We start from the raw sequence: 22,185 nt of genomic DNA on the forward strand, positions 1-22,185 counted from the left end.
TGTATTATGCAAGTAAATTTTTTATTATAAACCCTTCCCAACAAAAAACCCTTTCTAAATTATACAATCTAGCACTTCCACAGTGGCTATTTAGTTAATAGGACTCTATTGAAAAATCAGGTTCTTACTACAAAATCAAACAAAATACAATTGACATTATGCACCTTTATTATCATTCCAACCCCTAGATAAAATAGATACAATCACACAGAGATTAGTTTTGCTAGTTTTGCTACTCATTTGTACTGGACTAAGCTCCAGGTGTTAAAATGTACTTCTTAAATCTCTAGCTTCTAATTTATACAGAGGCATTACAATTTATTTTCTTCTCATATTTCTATAGTGTAGTCCTTATTTTTGAATAATATTTTGAGTTAAAATGCTATAATAAATGTGCAATGCACATCTTGCTATAATTGCATCCCAACTTTGACTTGTTTTTCTCTTCAGAAAAAAAACCCCAAAACCCAAACACAACTAAACAGGTAACTTGAGAGCAAGAACTGTTATAAAACAAAACAAACAAACAAACAAACAAGCAAGTTGCTTATGGGTATTCTTATTCCCTAAAAACTATGAATAAGCTTCTCTCAGTCTCACCTAATAAGTCTGCACTTAATTTATCATGACATGAGTATCAGAATTCCTACATAGTGTATTTTTAATTCTTCTTGGATGTGTATGAGAAGTTCTTTGCTTAAAATTAAGGATCTTCTGACTTCCAATTTTTCATGAAGAAACCTTAACACTGCTCTCCTAAGTATGTGTCTTTCTGCCTTTAACGAAGAAAAAGGCATGAAATTTTGAAAACTGCCATCTCACTTTAGTGCTGAGAATGAACATCACTACATAGTAACCTCCACTAATAATGACTGCTAGAGGCTAACATCTATTTCATCTTTTTGTAATACCTTTAACTATGAGACAGAACCAGGAAAACAATTAAAACTTCAGCTATATATCATCTATATGTGATAAACGCTTTACATTTTTTAAGATCATTTCTTCATTAAGATTGGAGCTACCTAATTCTGAACCTAGAAAGAGTCTTCTAAGAAAGTATGCATATAAAATATAACATTTCCCCTCCATCCATGTAATTTTTAAAATATATTGTCCACAGAGTCTTCGCCAATACTTCAAAATAGGTGAAATGCTATCAAAGATAGGCCAACCTTCATTGTGACATTGCTGCAGAAAGTCTGAAAGGGGATTAATGAAGTAGAAAGAAAGTTACAAGAATTATTTTGTAAAAATAAATCAGGTATCTATTCTGGTGTAGAGATGGGATGTTAGAGGCATGTTGAAGGCTGCTCTGCTATCACCAGTGTAGGATAAGAGTAGTACAATACATGTACACCTGAAATCTGCTGTAGCGTGTTTGTGTAAACTAAATGTGCACATTTTGTAAAAAAAAATTAAAAAATAAAGTAAACATTAAGAAAAAAAGGACCATGATCAATTTTTTGAGTTGTTAAATACCTGCTGGCAAAAATGCTTATTGAAGAAATACTTTTATTTTTTAAAACATAAATACGTTTATCTTGACTTAGCACAATTCTGATCTTGGCAGAGATCGGTCCTGAAGTGAATTTTAGTCAGGTTGTGGTAATTTAAAAAAAACTTCTGAAATGCTTTCACATGACAGACTTTTATTAATACTCTATGCATCGGCATCTTCTTATGAAAAAAACATCCTTTCCAACAACTTTAAATGTCAGAATTGAATATTCCTCAGGGGAAAACCTTCGGTCAAAGTTTGTTACTTTTGTTAACTCTCCCTGACATTGTACACAAATACAACATGTCCCTGAACAGCATTTATTACAAGAACCAAATAGGAATTATTTTGCATTCAAATTCAAATACATTAATGGACAAATGCTGTACCCTCCAAAGCTTGACAGCCAGGTAAGCTGTCTTGTACAATCTTCTTTTTGTCTTTAACTTACATTTTTCATAGCTTCCATGTTCAGAAGTTTATTAACTTGTCTGGATCTGAATTCACAAGCAAATCCCAAGCATATCTGTAACGTTACTGAGCTCAATACAAAGGGAGCACAGTGTAAGTATTTCAAAGTTGCCTCCTCCACCCAGCTCCCATTCAGTAGGCTCAAAGTTAGCAGGAATTAATTAGCTGAGCAAAACCTCAGCTGTGGCTCTGTGGAGCAACCTGATGCCTCAACACTGTATTCTCCAGAGCCTCTCCAGGCTCTCAAAACGACATGCTGAGAATGCACTGAGCAAGTTCAGCTTGGGACCACATGCTGCCTGTTTACTGGGTTCAGCTTCACACCTTTAAAAGCTGACTCTGAAGAAGTCTGAGAGGGCTCACAGTTCTATGTCTAACCTAGTCCCCATAAACCTTAATGTGTCCATCTGTGCTGTGTCACAAAAGAAGTTATGTATTTCAAAAGAAGCTATACATACGTGATTTAGCACCAAGTTAGATTTTATTTAAGTAATTACAACAAAATTATTTTGCATCACACAAATATACAAAACATATAAAGCACTACAGATATAATACATGAAATTGTAATTAAAAACTAAATAAGAATCAATATTTATTCTGCTCTTGAAATAGCACATTAATCAGTGTCATTGTAAGCCAAATGTATATACAAATATACAAAGAAAACTCTTCCATAATTACATATTCACAAACTGATAAGACTCCTGCTCTCCATCATACTGAGGAATAACTATTATTTTAAGAGAATATATAATACCCCAAATAAGTGTCAGTGATATTTACACACAGTTTCTTTCCAAACTTCACCTTACAGTATAAATCACTACAGTTTCCTTGTTCAAGAGTAGATCGAACAATAGGTTGGAATTTTAGATTTGATGATCGCCACAGTTGCCTGTTGAAGAAAACAAAACAAATTTAAACAAAATAAGGGGCACTAGCACTACATATGACAGTACTCATATAGCCTCTATAAATTGCATAGTTCACAACTTTTACTTAGTTATCTTTGCTATTATCAAACAGTAGAAAGCTAAAAAGTTAATATTTGCTGAGAAATTTACTGTGAAAAGGGCTGAAAATAATGAACTGAGAAAATGCACCATTGTGATAACTAATGCTGGGGAGTAAACATCCAAAATAAGGGACGTGAAAACTCACACCTAAAAGGGGGCACAAATATATACAAGAAATAATAAGGATTTTTATGTAGAGGAATGATGTTCTGCAGGGGCTTTCCAACAAAAGTAAGAATCATATGCTTTATAACTAATTTAGAAAATAAATTTGATAAATTAATTGCTTGGATTATATAATATTGCTTGTAACCACAACTTAGTAGTTTGTTTCCAGGTTTTTTTGCTTTATCTTATTACAGTCTTTTTAAAAGATATACAGAAAGACCTACTCACCAACAGGTAAGACTACAAGAAATCAGGGGACTGATAGAAGAATTAGAGGTTAATGACTCACTGGATTAATTATATTATCTGGACCTAAATTTTCAGAACATTAAAACGAGCTGTAATTTTCCTTTTCTTGTCTCACTTCATACAAATAAAGAACTCTCATCTTCCTTCATTTTTTGTGATGTTTTTCAAGTCTGTAAGCAAACACTGCTACTGCTCTTAAATGAACATGCGCACACACAAAAATGAAGAGGCAACTACTGATTATTTGGGCACCTACTGGCTAAGGCACACAAGCTCAGTACTGCTGGGCCTGCCTGTATGGTCCCTGCTCCTCAGGTAATTCCTATTCTTTACGAATAACCATTTAATATAACACATACAACTGTTCATAGGGTCAAGAAAGCAAATATTTTCTCTTCTAGATGAACATCTAAGTCAGTACTCCTCATTTTTTCTCCTTTTCTCCTTTGTGCACAATGTACAGCACAAAATTTGTCAAAAAAATGTTCAACAGAAGAGAAACCTCTACTACCATCTATTACTTAAAGCATCTTTTTGATTTATAGCCATTGCAGATCCAAACTCTGGGTTAACCAGGGTGGGCTGGAATGTGAGTGTCACATTCCCTCAGGAAATAGCATAAACAATAAACTATTAGTGGGAACAGGCAGGCATCATCAATACCAGCAAAAAGTAACTTTGTGCAGGAGTAAATCTTGTTGAGAAACATATTTAGTCCCAGAAAATGGAACACCAAGCATGTATCCCAGCCATACTGAAGCAAGAACATGGCAACAAAACCAGAGATGAAAGCTGTTCTGACAAAATTGTATTAAAAAGTGTAGATTACTAAATAAACATCCAATCAACGCACCTTTCCACCACAGTGCTCCAACTTTTGTAAAGCAGTAGTAACTTCTTCTCTATATTTCTTGTCCATTAATCTCTTTAAAAGCTATTGGAAAAGTAAAACAAAAAGGTTTATTGCCCAATATAGTAAAATATATGCAAAGAGGCAATAATAACCTATTTTGTTACTTTATTCCATCTTACCTTTGCAAAGTAAAGCCACAAAGAAACATTATTTTATAACTTGTAACTGATGTCAAAGTATGGAACTCAATAAAAGCAAAAGGAATAAAAAAGTTAACTAAAGAGAAACTTAAATTCAAAGAAAACTGATCTGTTAACCCACAAAAATATTTCTTTTTCTTTTACCAAACAAATTCAAAAGAAATATCCAACTTAAAAAAAAGTCATTCCTAAAGAATTGTCCACATGAAAAGTTAACTTTTATTATCATGTGCATTGAAAGAGATTTATTGTAGCAGAAATACTTCAAAAAAAAACCTGCTGTAATTTCTCTTCTGTAGTGATTGTCAAAGACTTTTACTTTGCTGTAAAAGTGCACTTTGCAAGCAGGTTAAAAGAAACCATGAAAAGGCTGTCTGACAGAGGAAGGATGTCCCTAGAATAAGTTGGTATAAAAATACTTCACATAATCCAACTCAAAGCTTATTTAATGACAACTTCCTTGTGCAGAATTCCCATCTGAAAGGAATGGGAATATTTGCTTCTGTTAATGTATTAAAACGTTTATGGTTTTGCTAAGATATTCAGACTTAAAATTAAAAACTCATTTTGCAACAAATTTTCCTCTGAAACAAAGCATCTGCATGTTTTCATAAATTGTAGAGAGAAGACTTCCATTATTCTCCAGTTTACATTAACAGGAGTTTTTGGGCCTTGCCAGAACTTTGTAAGTCACCACATTCTAAAAGAACAAAGGACTCACACTGGGGACTATATGAAATAATGTTTTTCATGGAACTGCTGAGTCCTCCACTGTATCTGTGCAGATAGTATAGTAACATCTCAAACAAGAATGTCATGAAAATACAAATGATTTTTTATTACAGCATTAAAAACTTACATTTGTGAGCAGAAGCTTAAGATGATCATTAAGAGATGGGCCAACAACAGCACTCAATTGCACTAAAGCATCCAATCCCCTTCCAAATACTTCATCATCTGCATGCGCCTTCAGAAGGGGAAGAAAGAAAGAAAATCCTGTAAGATTCAGACAAAGTAAGTTTTTCTAAACTGCAATCTCTGCATTATGATTGTATGGAGTAGTTTTAAACACTAAAACTACTGTGCAATTGCTAATTGCTATAATGATACAAGTTTAGAAAGAGAAGTACAATATGACTGAATATTAGTCTCTAGAGGCCAAATTTAAAGGCAAGGCACATTTTTAAAGTGGAAAACAAAAGCATCCCTGAAATTTCCACAAAACTCTTGTATTTCTTCTGAGACAAGAAAACTATTGTTGAAGTAAAAAATGTGGCATGCAGAAAAACTTGCTACACTGATAATTTCAGTATTCCACAGCACATTAGAAAAAACCAGTCAAATGCTGATATGTTGAAATTGAGAGACAACATTTTAGTTAAAAATGTAATGAATTCTGGGTAATTTCTGTGTAATTCATAACAATAACTTTCTTTGCTGGAGAAACAGAGGAGCCAATGACTTTCTGCCTCAATTAATTTAGTCCCCTGCCAACTACACCTGCCAGCAGTTATCAGGCTCTTATCTACTTCTACAGTTCTTTGTCATCTTTATTTCTCCCATGGGAAGGTTCTTCTGTACCTGACTTCTCTGGTGGTTTAATTATGCTGCTTTTCCTTTAGCAGAGAAATAGACTCATAACAACTTATTTTGATTTCATACTAAATTATAAGTTTATTGAAACAACTATTTTTCCTCTCCAGCATCTGGGCCCTGAAAATTTTCTTTTTAACTAGAAATCATGGACTGCTTGTCTAGTAGAAGATTTAACAAGACATAATACCAAAACAGTGCAACAATAAAAATTATCAGAAGAGTAATATTAATTGGAGGAAGAGACAAGAATTATTTGTCTAATTTTGCCTTTAAGCTAAACCAAAGATAACACACAATTCCATACTTCTGTTACATCTCTGATTTGAGATCAAAATTAATTTTCAAACTTCAAGCCATCTCTGTTAAATCAGAACTGAAACACAACTAGATTAGGGGACAGCTACTTACTGAACCACAAAAGGGCTCTCAAAGACATGAAAAAGATCCAAAAGAGGTAACCTTCAAAGCCAAGATCTCACTTTATTTTCTGATGGTGTAGAAGAGTTAAAAACATTTTTTAAAATTAAGAATATGACCTTGAACACTATAAATGTATTCTTCCTTTTTCCTCACTGACATATTCTGGAGATGGTGCTGTGCAGGGTTGGGAGTTGGATGCAATGATCCTTGTGGGTCTCTTATTTTATGATTCTGTTTTACCTTTGTAGCATGTTTTGAATTGTTATATGTAATAGACGAGCATTTATTCCTGCATATCCATTTTACTTCATGTCATTTTTATTTTTTGCATGTTATTGTGTGGACATATAAAAATGTCCACAAATATATGTATTTATTTTTGCTTATATTAAAACCTTTAAGAGAAGAGTTTCATAAAACTTTCCCATAGATACTGTCATATAGTTATACAAGAATTTGCCCATCTTAATTTATATTTACAGACATATTTAGCTAATAAACCAAGGCAGGGTTAACAACAGGAAGAGAAATCATTCCTACCCCCAAGCCAAAAGCCCAAGTGATAGATTTATTACATTAATATTACTCATGTAGTTCCCACCAGCAGCAGAAAACAAAAAAAGTCAAACACATTAAAATCTCTGCATGAAGACTAGGACATACCAATGCAGCCTTTAAGACTGGAACTAGACGAGGCAGCAAGGGAATAACTTTTTCAGCAGCACCTTCAACCAGAAGTAATTGTTTAAAACCCTCCTTGGAAACAAAAGTATAGGGATGTTTTGTCTCTCTTAGTCCCTGTTGCAAATGTAAAACATGGTTTTCTTAATACTGAGCCTTCTTTTAAACAAAAACACATTTTAAAAGTTCCACACAGGAGCAAGACCATGTTTAGATTTTGTCAGATCAGTTCAAAACATAAAGTACACTAACTCCACCATGTGGAGCCACTGGGTACAGCTTTGCTCACAGAATATTCTAATTCATTTTTCCTTTACAATATTGAATATTAAAACTCACATTATGAATACTGCCAACTCAATCAATATTTGTACCTCACTACCTTCAATCTAAAAACCCAAGGTATTTTTCCAATGAGACCATTAACTAGAACAGTCTGTATTTGTATAGGGGTTTTGTACCCTGAAAGGAAAAAAAACCAGAAGGTGAACTATGGAAGGAAAGACACCCCACACCACATACCTCTCTGTTCAACACTAAAAACTTGTAGATAGCACAAAGATGCACATCTAGTGAGGGTCTGACTGGCAAAACTCAAAGATTTAAAGCCATGTGTCTGAAGCTTTTTTTCTTAACATAAAAGAAGTTTTATGTTACCTTAGGAATTGACAGTTTTGTTTAGTATTTAAAAAAAGGAAAAAAAAAAAGAAGAAACAAAGGGAAAAAGAAACAAAGAAAACAAAAATGAAAAAACAGGAAAAAAAAAGGAAAAAAGAAAAAATAATGCAAGCCACCTCAGTATATGCACTTTATTCTACCTGCAGCATTGGATTCAGCATTTATTTAGACAACTGGAACATATTTGGTGATAAATGTCACAGATGGTTCTGAGAAAACAGAAGCCTCAACATAGTGTATAGTACTTCTCTTCCACTTATTTACAGGATCCTATTTCCACTATACTAATTCAATCTATTGAGGAGAGCGTTCTTACTTCATAAGGTAGGCGTTATATACAAAAATAAGCAAAACAATTTAGTTTAAAAAAGCATCTGTAAAACCACAAATTTCATTCAACAGTTGGGCATCTGAGATGTGGTCTTGCATTTGATCAGTATCTTGAAGATTAAACAGCTCTACCTAGCTCTCCCAGAAAGCTCTAACTAAAGAACTACAAATAGCAATGATCTTGACCATTTTCATTCATACAATATCCTCACAAGTGGGGTTTTTTTATATTTCTCTAGAAGCTGAGCCTAACTAGCTAACTTAGATTGTTAAAAAATGACATTTGCAAATAGGAAATGGTTGTGTGCCTAATGTTGCAAGAAATTTGGTTTACCTCTGCCAATGTTAAAAGAAGAGGATCAAAGGGAACAGTTTCAGGAGGGCATTCCCACTGCAGTTTGTGCTTTACTGATCCATGCACTAACCTATATAAAGAATAAAGTTTTAACAAAATAACATATATTATATATAATTTCTTGCTAACACTATTTGCTATAAATGTATCACCAATTAGTTTATTGTATTCCTACATTACATACACAATCTCAATACATAATGCTCTCCTTAGTGAAATTATCGGATCACAGAATCAACTAAGTTGGCAAAGATCCCTGGGATCATGGATTCCAACCTGTGTGTATGTATAATGGTTAACAGTGCAATTATACTAAATTCCCAAAATATGTCAGTTTTCAAAATTCTGCTCCTAATCACATAGGAATCAGAAAACAGAAGTTATAAAAATTATAGATGTCTCTCATGCCAACACAGAAGATACTCCTTTTCCAAAGTTACTTATTTTGATAAGTATACCAAGAAACATTTTCCTCAAATAGCAATGAGTATAGAAAAGCAGTTGAAATTGAAGGAAAATCATATTGGAATTTACTATTTACTCCTAAGATACTAATAAATGTATTAATACTATGTATTAATTATTATTTTATACTATTATGTACATATACATCTTATTAATGATGGCTTATATTTTTGTAAATTCTGCATCCATGTGACAAAATACCAGAATGTTGATTGTCTAGGCAAATATATAACTAAGTAACTTAAAATACCCTAAACTTGCTTGTGAGTAGTTTTGTTCATATTTCATATGCCTGAAAACTACAGAATAGGAAATTCAATAACATGTTGTTGTACCACGAAGGCTGTGCAAGGTCTACTTATTGAAATGGCACTAATTTTATTATCTTTGTTAGTAGGGATAAGTAAATTCAATTACCTGAAAATGTAGTTTGTGAAAGACACTTAGGAAACCAAATGTGCACATACTAAACTATTCTTTAAAAATGTGGCTTTGATATTAACACAGCATAAAAAAGAACCAAAAGAAGACAATTTCAAAGGCACGGGAAGTTGCTTTCTGCCCCGAAAAGAGTTAAGTATTGGAAATTTTTCCAGAATTGAATGGAACTAAACAACCTAACTAAAAGATGAAACATGAAGAGCTGTATTTCATAATATATTTAGTAAAAATAAAAAACAAACCCAACATACCTGCAGGGAATACCACCTCTAGCATAGGTAGCAGCAAATGCAGATGATGGTTGAGAATAAGCACGAAACTGTAAGGACAGAAAAAAAAGCATTATTTATTTAAAACAGTAATGTTTTATAGCTATTATGAATATGTTAAAACAGAAGTTTACCAAAACATGAACTTAATCATATGATTCCAAAACAAATCAAAAAAAAAAGAACTGCAGCTATGAAGTGGAAAACATGTAAGTGATACACTCATCTGAAAGCTGCTTCTAAGACTCATCAGTCTGGGGAGTTGTTAAAATTAATAAAAATGTACAATCAGTGGTCTCCTGATGGAATCACTTTATTTTTCTATTTTTTCTCTTGCAAATGGTAATATTGAAGTCTTACAAGTTCTTTCCTAAGCAGAGCAAGGAGCTCTCACTTCCCTGAAGCTCTTGCTGTTATATTGGTAACATGCAGAAGTCAGTTTTACTGCAATTTCCATCTTGATCTGAGTACAGACAAACGTATACAATGGCAAGATGTGGGAGAAAGCCCAAATATTGGGTAAGATGGTGGGAGGGCACTGCAAATGCACAGGGAGGTTCATACTGGGTGAGAATCTAGGAAAGACACACTGGAGAAGGAAACTAGGACTTTCAAGCAAGGAAAAGCTGCACAAATTTGGTTTTTATAATATACATGCTTCTTATGCCTATGAACTATTATATTATTTATTAGCATGATCATTTAATTCTGCTTTCCAGATAATACAAAAGATATTATGAAAGCATTCAGAAGGAAATACCATGAAATCTCAATTGTTATCTTCTGAGTGTTTAAACCTACATTAAGATTAGCAGAATTGTGTTCATGGCTTAATTTTGGTCATTGTGCTACTTGCAAAGAGATTTCAAGTAAAAAAGATGCCCAGATTAAAGTATTCAGCCTCTGCTTATCAGTAAAGTACCTCTGCATTTCATTCACTTTCCAAAAAGCCTGTGACAGTACTAATTGCCAAATTATAGGGCCCAGTGGTGAACTATAATTCATGCATTCAATGTTAGATCTCCAGACACAGGACTTCCAGGAAATAAAAACTCCTTTCATCACTACTCTCCCAAGAACACAAATTTTTCCTGAAGGATTACACAGTCACAGTAACTGTGAGTTTCAAATAATGCTCACCAGCAATTAATTTGCCAGATTTTATGAGGCCTTGAATACCTTCAATATGACACCTGATTCTTGGTTTCATTGCATAATGGAAATAAGTTTCTCTAAAGCAACAGGTGCCAAAGCTTAGAAGTACGAAAAAACCAACCCTTTTTAATGCTTAGCTCTAAATCTTTTTTTAGGGCAATAGTAAATAAAAAATAACAGTTACCATTCAAGCCACAACTGTACCAAAATACATTTTTATAGTAATGTAATAAACAATGTTATACCTTCAGGCATTTGAGCTTAGAAGATAAGGTATGTATGATTAATAACAAAAGTTTAATTTCAGTTTAAAAAATAGGAAGCATGTCCTGCAAGCAATTTCATAAAGTAAGGAGCACTCTTCAAACCACGGATGGATTTTAACCAAACAAAACCACCACCACCTACACATACTGGATCAATAGTTTTAGGATTCAGCTTTGCACTAGGCTTTGGCTGTGATTCTGGAGAACATGTCTTGCTTTTCTGGGCTGAAGACTTTGTTTTTATTTGGATGCCTGATGACATTCTTAGAACATTTCTTCCTACAAAAAAAAAAAAAATTAAAAACATAAAATAATTTTCATTCCTATATGGTGGAATATAGGAAGGGTTACAATCCCCAGCCCCAAAAATTGACATGAACAACCAACCAAGTAAATCTGAATAAGTGCACTAGGAAACAGATGCTCATCCTTATATATTGGACACAGTGCATGGGACAATTGCAGTATTCCTGTCACTCCATATTTCAAATGCACACATTTCCTAACCTGCTCCTCTTTACTTGTGTTCTTTGAGACCTGAAGCAAAAGTGAATCAGATGCAGTCTGCTTTCAGGGTAGCCTACAAAAATTTGAGCAGCAGTACAGGCCTCAGCAGAAGAGCCCAGAGTCAAACAGGGTAGGGTACAGTTACATCAGAAGAAAGCAACAATTTGAGGAAGGTCCAGGATGAAGGAATGAAGCAAGTACATTCAGGACACAAAACCCAAACCACAATCAATAAGAGATGAGAACAGAAATGTAAGGCAGCAAAAAAAAAAAAAAAAAAAATAAAAAAAAAAACACAGAAAATGAATTCCAATTCCACTAAGAAAAATGAAAGTACTTTTTTAAAAACATGGCAAAAATAACTTTGACTACATCATTTAATATTAAATACACTTATCTTCTGTAAGTCAATGCACCAGCTACACATCACTACAAATGTATGTAATTGGGTTGAAGTGTCCCTAATAAAAAAATAGTTCTCTACTTATTTAACATACCAAGTCTGATATTATGGTGAATAATATAAATAATTCCTGTGAGATTACAAGATTTCAAATATTAATAAAATTAATAATACTGAAAACCCAGGTTTTAAATAATATAATGTTCAGTAATTTTTGCTGTGGTGTATTCTGCACATTTCCTATTGTGAAAAAGCAATTGCACCATATAGAGATGAAAAAAACAGGAAACAAACATTGCCTCAGGGATGAGCAGTGTGCTTGCTGTCCAGCCATCACCCTTGGTGACACCTATTTTGTTAAAAATATTATCAAGTGCCAAATACTGAGACCAGGATGAATCAGAGACAGAATTGCCATGCTACTCTCTCACCCTCAGCTCTATCAGCCACCGGCCCTAATCTCTGCCAGATTCTTGCATGTGCACTCCTTGTTTAGCTTGGCTATTCTAATTCTCCCCTCTGAGCAGGATTGCCAGTCAGGTACCTTTGTCATTATCTGCATTATGAAAGCTTTAGGATTGCTTCTGTTTCTGGTAAGTGATAAGGTCCCAGCACATCTGTAGATATGCTGTCTTTATAACTTGTGGAAAGAATTCCATGAAGAGCCCAGGTTTTACTGAATGATGTGAAACAACATATCATAATGATTAACAAATCAGCTAAAATACAAGCAAAACTAAAATTGAAAGTTTAAATCAATACTTCTTTACTCATTATTTAATCAGAACTAGTGATTCAGATCAGTTCACCTACTGTACATTTTGTTTTCTCTTTCCTGTCATTTCCAGAATGTGGCCTGTCTCCACTGAAAGTCTTTTTAAAAGAAATAATACACCACAATTGGTCAATTAAATGTCTTCAGAACTCATAGAAACTTGCATGACACTTTTGGGAACTATTCTGTTTGTAAAATGGAAGTCAAATGGAAAACATTAATATAGAAATAAATCTGTTGATTTTGTATGTCCATTTATTATCATGAAATTCTAATCACATTAGTGTAAGAAGACAGATTTTTAACTGTCATAAAATTAAAAATCAAAATCGTTTCATACTATAAAAGCACCAGACAAGTTCTTGACAGTAGCAGCATGTAGCACAAAATAGTGTTATCTGTATCAGACTTTGAAATGTACAAATAATACAGTCAGCTTTCTAATACCTATATAAATATTTTTCTCAGACAAGTATTTAGAAGTAATTGAGATGTTTTTAACTTTTTCTGTTTTCCAAGTAATGAAGATACATGCTAAGGTACATTAGCTAGCACTGACCAGAAAAAGTACTTTTCACAAGGAGGTCTCACTCTTCAGAGATGAAAGCTCTCGTGCAGTGAGGAGCTGCAAGGGTTTTGTAGAGAGATCAGACAGGTGAAGCACAGCCGTGAATCAAACAAGAGAGTTTGGTACAGAAGTGACCCTTCTACTGGCAGATGACAGACTTCAGATCAAGGAGAGACACTTTAAATAGAAATGGGAGAAGCACTTTTAAGAGACATCTTTCAAAGGAGGAAAAGCGCAGCCTGGAGTTCGGGATCTAGAAGTCACTTAAGGCAGACAGGATGGAGGTCAGCAGGATCTGAAAGGCGAGGTTGCTCCCTTACCCTGCCGAGTGCCGACTCTCCCGGAGTGCAGAGGCAGAAACACATGAGGGGCTTCGAGCGCCTTCACCGCCGACAGGATCAGGCAGAGAAGCTCCGGCGAGCTCCCACAGAGGCCCCGGCCCGGGCCTCCCCAGCGCCGGGGGACATCCAGGAGCACGAGGGAGCCGAGGGGCCGCCCCGCTGCGCTGGGCCCCTGGGCCGCCCCGGCTCCCGCTGGCAGGGCACGCCGGGCTCGGGGCACGCCGGGCTCTGGGCTCCGGGCACGCAAGCTCCGGGCACGCCGGGCTCTGGGCTCCGGGCACGCCAGGCTCCGGGCACGCCAGGCTCCGGGCACGCCGGGCTCGGGGCACGCCGGGCTCGGGGCTCCGGCCAGCGCCGTCCCCGCGGGCCCCCGGCGCCGCCGACGCTTCCTGCCGGTTGCCAGGGGAACTACGGGCCGCCGGCAGCACAAACTTCCTCCGTGCTTGCTGCAGACGGAGCGACAAGAAGATTGAAAGATCGATTTTGTTGGGCTTTCTGTTTTGGGTTGTTTTTTGGTTTTTTTTCCAGCCTATCTTGTATGCTGTGATTTAAATAAGAACGGTGAATTTTCAGGTGACACCGCCAGTCGTTTTTTTTCCACTTTTTAAATAGCTGCCCAGGTATATAATCCCCTGATACAATACTGAAAGTTCCACTGGGAATACAGCATCTTTTTGATGCTCAGATGTGATAAATACATTATCACATCTGAGTGTGGTAAATGAGCTTTTGGGTAAAGGGCTACTTTTTCACTTGACCACAAGAGTGCTTTCTTTCTTTATTCAAGAAATGTATATATTCATTGATGCACAGAAAAATAAATCTTCAAGGAAAATGTTTCCTCGGTTTGCTTAAACTGGTTGGGATGGAAGCTTTCCACCTTACATTCTTTCTCACTTCTGTCATTTCTGCTGCAGAACTGAATGTGGATAAGTGGGATTATTCTCATGATTTTCCACAGGAAAAAAAATTGACAGTAATGAAAAGTAGTCATGGAATATTTGAAAAATGCCATTGGCGTTAGATTTTTGGCAATAAAGGTATTCATACTTACTTTTATCCAACATAAATACTTTGTATCTGCCAATAATGGCGAGTCAAAAGTGAGGACGTCTGCAGAGTTAAAACAGGACTGCATAACTGACAGCCATTGAAATGCATTAGTGCAAGATAACTATATTTGGAAATACAGAAATAAAATATCCATAAATAATATTGGAGAAGGGAAGATTTTTTGCTAAGTATTTTCGACTAAACTCAAGAGATATTATAGTACTTTTACAGAATTATTTTACTGTTCCACAATACTGAAGGTAATAGAAAAATGGATGTCTTTTTATCCAAAAAATTCATGGACTGATGAATGATCTCAGAAAAAATCCAGTACTGTAAAGCAGACCATGAGAACTTTGAAAATCACATGAAAAAATGCAAACCAGCATGATCATTTCCAGGATGAGAAAAAAAATCCGCTTTTTTTCATCAACATTTATTTTTAGTTCATTGCTGTAGTACCACTTAATCCATGAATCTGTAAAGGCTGTTTTGTGAGTACAAACCAGACCACAGCTATGGAAGACAGTAGTGGTACAATTCCAAAGTTAGCAGAAGGTATGAACTGCTGTGCACCATGAAGCAAAACCAACTCATCAGCTCTGTGGAGTCAGCGCCTGCCTCGACAGCTTTTTCCTTGGAAGCAGCCCTAGGCCAGGGCTGCTTTTCCTGCCTAGGGTTAGGGTTAGGGTCAGGGTGAGGCTTGGAATGACCATCTCGGAAACCACAAAGAGTGTGCTCCACGCACACTGCAGCGGCAAAAGGCATCCCAAGGGGAGCACAAAAGTGCCACAACATGGCAGCCTCCAGAGCTTTTTCCTTTGGAATAGCCCTAGGCCAGGATTGCTTTTCCTGCTTAGGGTTAGGGTTTGGGTTAGGGTTAGGGTAGCACCTAGGATTAGCGTCTCCGAAGCCACAAAGCCCCGAGCTCCAGGCACACTGCCGCTGCGAAAGGCACCCCAAGGAGAGCACAAAAGTGCCACAACATGGCTGCCTCCAGACCTTTCACCTTGGAACCATCCCTTAATCTAGGCTGATTTGCCTGCCTAGGGTTAGGGTTAGGATTAGTGTTATGCCTAAGGCTAGGGTAAGGGTTAGGTTTGCACCTACAGTTAGGGTTTTTTAAAGCGGAAAGCCCTGAGCTCCAGGCACACTGCAGCTGCAAAAGGCATCCCAAGGGGAGCGCAAAACTGCCACAGCATGGCTGCTTCCTCAGCTTTTTCCTTGGGACCAGCCCTAACCCTAGGCTGATTTACCTGCATACAGTTAGGGTTAGGGTTAGTGTTAGGCCTAGGGTTAGGGTTTTTAAACTAGGAAGCCCAAGCTCCAGGCACAATGCAGCTTCAAAACAAATCCCAAGTGGAGCACAAAAGTTCCACAACACGGCTGCCTCCAGTGCTTTTTCCTTGGGACCATCCCTAACCCTAGGCTGATTTACCTGCCTAGGGTTAGGGTCAGGGTTACGGTTAGGGTTAGGGATTTTTAAACTAGGAAGTCCTGAGCTCCAGGCACAGTGAAGCTGCCAAAGGCATCCCAAGGGGAGCGCAAAAGTGCCACAACACGGCTGCCTCCACAGCTTTTTCCTTTGTACCATCCCTTGCCCTATGCTGATTTACCTGCCTAGGGTTTAAGTTTGGGTTAGTGTTACGCCTAAGGTTAGGGGTTTTTATACTAGGAAGCCCTGAGCTCCAGGCACACTGCAGCTACAAAAGGCATCCCAAGGGGAGCACAAAACTGCCCCAACATGGCTGCCTCCACAGCTTTTTCCTTGGGACCATCCCTTGCCCTATGCTGATTTACCTGCCTAGGGTTAGGGTTAGGTTTAGTCTTACACCTATGGTTAGGGTCTTTTAAACTAGGAAGCCATGAACTCCAGGCACACTGTAGCTGCAAAAGGCATCCTAAGCGGAGTGCAAAAGTGCCACAACATGTCTGTCTCCACAGCTTTTTCCTTGGGACCATCCCTAACCCTAGGCTGATTTACCTGCCTAGGGTTAGGGTTAGTGTTTCGACTAGGGTTAGGGTTTTTTAAACTTGGAAGCCCCGAGCTTTAGGCATCCTGCAGCTGCGAAAGGCATCCCAAGGGAAGTGCAAAAGTGCCATAACACGGCTGCCTGCACTGCTTTTTCCTTGGGACCCTCTCTAACCCTAGGCTGATTTTCGTGTTAGGGTTAGGGTTAGTGTTACGCCTAGGGTTATGGTTTTTTAAACTAGGAAGCTCTGAGCTCCAGGCACACTGTAGCTGCAAAAGGCATCCTAAGTGGAGCCCAAAAGTGCCACAACATGTCTGCCTCCACAGCTTTTTCCTTGGGACCATCCCAAACCCTAGGCTGATTTACCTGCTGACGGTTTAAATTCGTGTTAGTGTAACACCTAGGGTTGTGGTTTTTAAACCAGAGAGCCCCAAGCTCCAGGCCCATTGCAGCTGTGAAAGGCATCCCAAGGGGAGCCCCAAAGTGCCAAAGCAGGGCAGCCTCCACAGCTTTTTCCTTGGGACCATCCCTAACCCTAGGCTGATTTACCTGCCTAGGCTTAGGGTTAATGTTATACCTAGGGTTGGGGTTTTTTAAACCAGAGGGCCCAGAGCTCCAGGCAGGCTGCAGCTTCGAAAGGCTTCCCAAGGGGAGTGCAAACCTTCCTCAACATGGATGCCTTCACTTCTTTTTCCCTGGAAGCAGCTTTAGCCAAGGCTTCTTTTCCTGCCTAAGGTTAGGGTTAGGGTTACACCTAGGGTTAGTATCTTGGAAACCACAAGCTCCCACTGAGGTCACGGCAGTGCAGAATAAACTGGGTTGCAAGAGGACAAGGAACACTCTAGTCTCTGTGCAAGAACAGGGCTTAGTTTAGAGTCCAGTAATTTTCCTGGAAAATGCAAAATAAGAGATTGTCAGGGTCCTGCAGTGTGTGTGGTACCACAGGGAGTCCTGCTCTTCTTGGTGTTTTGGGTGTGTGCAAGACTCAGCCACCTGAGTGCTGCTGTTCTGAGTGGCCTTGCTCCTCCCACATGGCAGAAATACAGACTAAAATGATCCTAAATTCCTGGAGCAGAATAGGATGAAACTGTATCCTTATATATTTTTTTCTAATTGGCATGATATTTTAAGAGCTAGGAAAAGAGAAGTCCTAAGGTTAAACACCCATTCAGTCCCTTCTGGTTCCTACAGTATGATCTTAAAATGGTGTTTATTACACTTGTCCTATCCATTGCAGATCCCCTGCTCCTTAAGTACCTTCTTCTTTATTCTAACTGGCCTTGGATTTTCCCCTTTACTATAGACATGTGGAAGATGGGTCAAAATACTCATAATAAAACATATTTATTTAAAATAAAATGTTTTTCATGCTGTGTTTTACTGTTTTTGATAGTTGTAATAGGAAATAGTCTGTGACATTTTAAACATACTTGGTGGATGGACAATTTAGGAGAAAAAATACTTTTTGATCCCAGGATGGATCAACAAAACATGACAAATTTTATCATTTTTCTTCATCGTGATGATACCAGTTTGTAATGTTAAATAGGGTGTAATGAATGACCCACTATTTATTACTGTATATTTGTGTAGCATCAGCTCCAGTTCTTATGAGTTTCTTCTTTATGCATTTTAAGTTTTTTTTAATTTAACTGCCATAAACCTTCCTAAATGCTTGAAAATAACTAAAGACAAAAATATTAATAATTTCCAAAGAGTATTTATAATGAAAAGAAACTGTTATGTTTGTGTATGCAGTTGAGCATATAGAACATGAAAATGAAGGCTAACTCAGCACTGATTGATTAATTTTCATATTAATACTTAATCAGTTTAAATAGAACCAATGCTTAATTAATTACCTATAACTTCTGATAAAACCAATATGCAATTTGACTTCTTTTTTCATTAGCCACAGCTAAATAGTTAATTACTGAGGGGGAGGAGAATTCACCAATCCCAAATTAATTCTGAGGCTTATGAAGTTAAAACTGAGGCTTATTGGAATATGGCTAATTGAAAGAACATCACATAAACCAGTCACGTGTTAGATCTTTTTGTCTGAGAATATTTACACCTTTGTTAAGCTAATTTGGCATGGTTTACACCTGGCATGTTGCCAGAGCCAGTTGAGAAATTATGGGGAGAATATTTCTTGACAAGTGCAGGCTTTTGAATGTGGAACAAAGGGAGTTGATACTTTATTTTTTGTCATAATTTTATTAATTTGCATTGTCAAGTTTCCCTCTCTATTTGTAGCAGCTTTTCTGTTAGACAGTAAGTGGTTTATGCTGATTTGTTTGTTATATTTTTCTACATACAAGAAAGAAATTACCAACAGACTTAAAAATTGACTCATTTTACATCTTACTATAGTCCTCAATATTCATGTAATAACACACGAACATATATTTTCACTTGAGATTATTTTAGAAGTTAATAAACCAAGTGCAAATTTTAACCACAGCTGGGCGCCAACAACTTGCAGCCTAGTAAGAGCAGTAAAAGAACAAAACATGCTTCCTCAGTGTATTTGGTAACTCCTTTCATTTCTCCAGAAAACTTAGAAATTCTCCCTGGTCTCTTAAAAAGTGCAAGTTTAAACTGAATTCTAGGAGTGTGTTACTTAGATAGTCTTCAAATATCATTCCACAAAGCTTTTATCCTGACTTAACCACTCTGCCCCTTTTTAAATAGTCCTCTATAAAAGAGGAGTTACTTTACATGGTTTGGCAATAAATGTGAGCTACAGAACAGATTGTAGACACCTAATTGTAGTTTTCAGGTTTGTCTGCAAAGATTGAATGCTCCAGGCACTTCCATTGAGAAGCCTTGCATCAGATGATTAGTTCAGGGCCTGTGAAGCTGATGGACCTGTGAATCTGCCCTTTTATCTTCAGTGAAAATTGGTGTGAAACAGCTCACTTCAGCTGAGCAATTCTGGATAACAGCCCATTGATTCTACTGGATTGCTTGCTTTTTTTCTGTAATACACCAGAAGTTATTTGATTGCCTATTATTAAGTGCTAAGATGCTGTAAGGATGTTGGATTAGCAGATCAAAGTCCTACATAAAACTCAGAGACAAGGTCCCAAGAAACAGACTGACCCACAGATCAGGTTTTGATGTTTCAGAGTAACAAAAATTCATACAGGTATGACCCCCAAATTTCCAAACCTAATGAGATTCCTGGTGGGTATCACAGAGTACAGGGTACTGTCAGGGTGCAGACATGCTGCTTTGGGCATGATTTGTGAATGAGGGTGCAAGGCTGAGCACAATCAAGTAGTTGCATGGACAACTGCAATTAAATTCCACCCCAAGTTTTTGATTACCCTCAGGGATATCCTGCTGATCTGAAATTATCAGGTTTTTCCATGAACATTGAGTGAGTCAAAGAAATTTATGTCCATATAGATACAAAGATGCTGACTCATCATTGCTCCACTTTTCTTTACATATTGAAGTGTTTAAAGCTGCTCTGCAATGACTCAGTTATACTTGTATTCATCTTTTACCCATGGCCACACAGAACCAACGTTCCTGTCTCCTCCTAGTACTACCAGGAACCAAAGTAGACCAATTATACCCATCCTTCAGTGAACTGTAATACCTTAAAAAATGAAATTAGCATTAAAATGAGACATGTCAGAATTTGGGTTTTTCCCGATTCTTCTAACTTTTCATATCTCCATCAATAATGGTGATGCCAGTTCTGCTGATGCCAATTGCTCAGGAAGGACAATTTATTCCATTAAATCAACCAGATGCTGGCAAAATCACAGCTACTTCTGTAAAAGTAATTTGCTTTTTTACAGGAGAGATCCATTCCCACAAGTATAGTCAAAAAATAAAGAATTAGGAACCTCCATTTTTTGAGTCTCTAAATTAGAGTTTTCTGATACTTGATTTCCTGCCTCCCTGCTGTTCACTGGAATCTTCATTCCTAATTTTTCTCAGGAGTCTTAATCATTTAGCATTTCAATAGTTAAACAGCTAAGAAGAAGACTCAAAAAAAGTACCAAAGATGACCTGGTGGTGACCACAACTAACTCATGGAAAATATTTAGAAAAAAGCTGCAGTTTCAGAGAAAAGTAGTTGACAAACAACTGGGGAAGGAAGAGGGGGAGTTGGGTATATATTTGTGAATTCTTCTGTGAATTTTACAATTATCCAAGTTTTCAAAGCTAACAAAAGGTTCTGAAAGCAGTGCTAGAAGGCTCACTGGGTTTTGGAAGTCTTCTTTTGCCTGATTTGTACAGACTTGAACCCAGGCTCTTCTGCCTCTCAAACCTTACAAACACATTGTGATATATCCAAGTATTATTCTCAATTGCTTTAGGGCATAGTCTAAATTTTCCTAGAGTACGAATTTTTATTAACTATTTTCTTCACTAAACAGTGGAAGTATTTTTAAGTAGAAACAGAATGAAGGAATGTGAGTATAGTAATCCTGAAGATGAAGTAGTACCCAACATCACAGAAAAAGTGACAGAACTAGAAAAAACAGGTTCTCATTATAAATCAGAATCTACTTTTAAAAAATGAACTGGGTATTAAAAGATGACTATCACAACTTTGGGAACATTGAGAAATGTTCACCACTATTTTATATTGCAGGTACTTTTATCTAATATGATACATGCCCCCCATGCAAATAAATAAAAAAGATTTGTAGTGTAACCTTTCTCTTTGCTCTGCAGAGAATGCCATTATTCTCTTCCCGCTGATTTTTGTGAACTTGGAATTTAATTTTAAGAAAAATAGAAAACTTTCTCACTGAATAATATTATTTAAATGCAAGACAGACTAACGGTAGTCACTAGATGACTTTTCTATAATTATTTGAAAAAAATCACTTCCAACTAAATTTCTAAGGCAGGATAAATATACTTTAAATTCTGCTGAGGGAAATAATTAAGCAAAGTTGAAAACTTGCACCTAATTTTCAGGGTGCTGCAGTGAGGGCTGATTGACATATTTTTCTCATCAGAGTTGAATAGAGAAAAAAAAAACCCAAACTACTTGAGGCACACGCTGCAGTTTTGTGTTTTCCCACTCGGTGGCAATGATTCCCTCTCTTTCCTTCCCAGTTCTGTGCTTCCTCTCAGATAGCTGCTGCTCTGCATTCTGCAGCCTCCATTCAAAGGAACAAACAAGGGAAAAATCCCAGTTTTCCTTTACTTCAAATATCAAAGATGGCAAAATAGAGGAGTTTGTTTAATGAAAATGTATTTTATAGTTCACTTGTCAGAGAAAATGTGTTCTTTGATAGGAATTTTTTACCAGTTTTATCCCACTCTAGGGCACAGATCGGTAGCAGTATATAAAGTATCAACTTTGAGCAAGTTTAGCAAGTTTACTGGACTTTATAGCCCTTGACAGAATAATGCAAATAATAATTAATACAAAAAAGTCTTCAGCAAATTTACAAGGCATCACAAGAG

The 22,185-nt window shown here is 36.8% G+C and overlaps 1 protein-coding gene across 5 annotated transcripts; it reads right to left on the minus strand.

Annotated features, from left to right (window-relative positions):
• Positions 1 to 2,431: 2,431 nt before the first annotated feature.
• On the minus strand, positions 2,432 to 14,118 carry PACRGL (parkin coregulated like). 5 transcript variants are annotated; one of them, XM_071432628.1, is made up of 9 exons: positions 13,691 to 13,830; positions 13,362 to 13,427; positions 11,260 to 11,396; positions 9,679 to 9,746; positions 8,501 to 8,591; positions 7,141 to 7,275; positions 5,321 to 5,428; positions 4,262 to 4,342; positions 2,432 to 2,870 (listed from the first exon to the last, which is right to left on the minus strand). In XM_071432628.1, exons 3-9 carry the CDS (start codon positions 11,377 to 11,379, stop codon positions 2,814 to 2,816), a joined length of 660 nt encoding a protein of 219 aa, XP_071288729.1. In that variant the 5' UTR covers positions 11,380 to 11,396; positions 13,362 to 13,427; positions 13,691 to 13,830; the 3' UTR covers positions 2,432 to 2,813. The 5 variants fall into 5 exon arrangements, with proteins under 5 accessions (XP_071288729.1, XP_071288730.1, XP_071288728.1 ...); XM_071432629.1 differs by having other exon boundaries at positions 11,266 to 11,396; positions 13,362 to 13,547; XM_071432627.1 differs by having other exon boundaries at positions 13,362 to 13,547.
• Positions 14,119 to 22,185: the final 8,067 nt, after the last annotated feature.

The sequence above is a fragment of the Agelaius tricolor genome, unplaced genomic scaffold (assembly GCF_023055355.1).
Source record: "Agelaius tricolor isolate 1412-34295 unplaced genomic scaffold, bAgeTri1.0.p SCAF_8, whole genome shotgun sequence".
Taxonomy (NCBI): domain Eukaryota; kingdom Metazoa; phylum Chordata; class Aves; order Passeriformes; family Icteridae; genus Agelaius; species Agelaius tricolor.

Excerpts from the sequence above, each read along its gene's own strand:
- PACRGL (XM_071432628.1), bottom strand. The coding sequence starts at position 11,379 with ATGTCATCAGGCATCCAAATAAAAACAAAGTCTTCAGCCCAGAAAAGC. Across the intron at positions 8,592-9,678 it reads AGAGGTGGTATTCCCTGCAG|GTTAGTGCATGGATCAGTAA; the intron begins GTATGTTGGGTT and ends TTCTTTATATAG. Across the intron at positions 7,276-8,500 it reads TTCTTTTAACATTGGCAGAG|GGACTAAGAGAGACAAAACA; the intron begins GTAAACCAAATT and ends CATTTGCAACAG.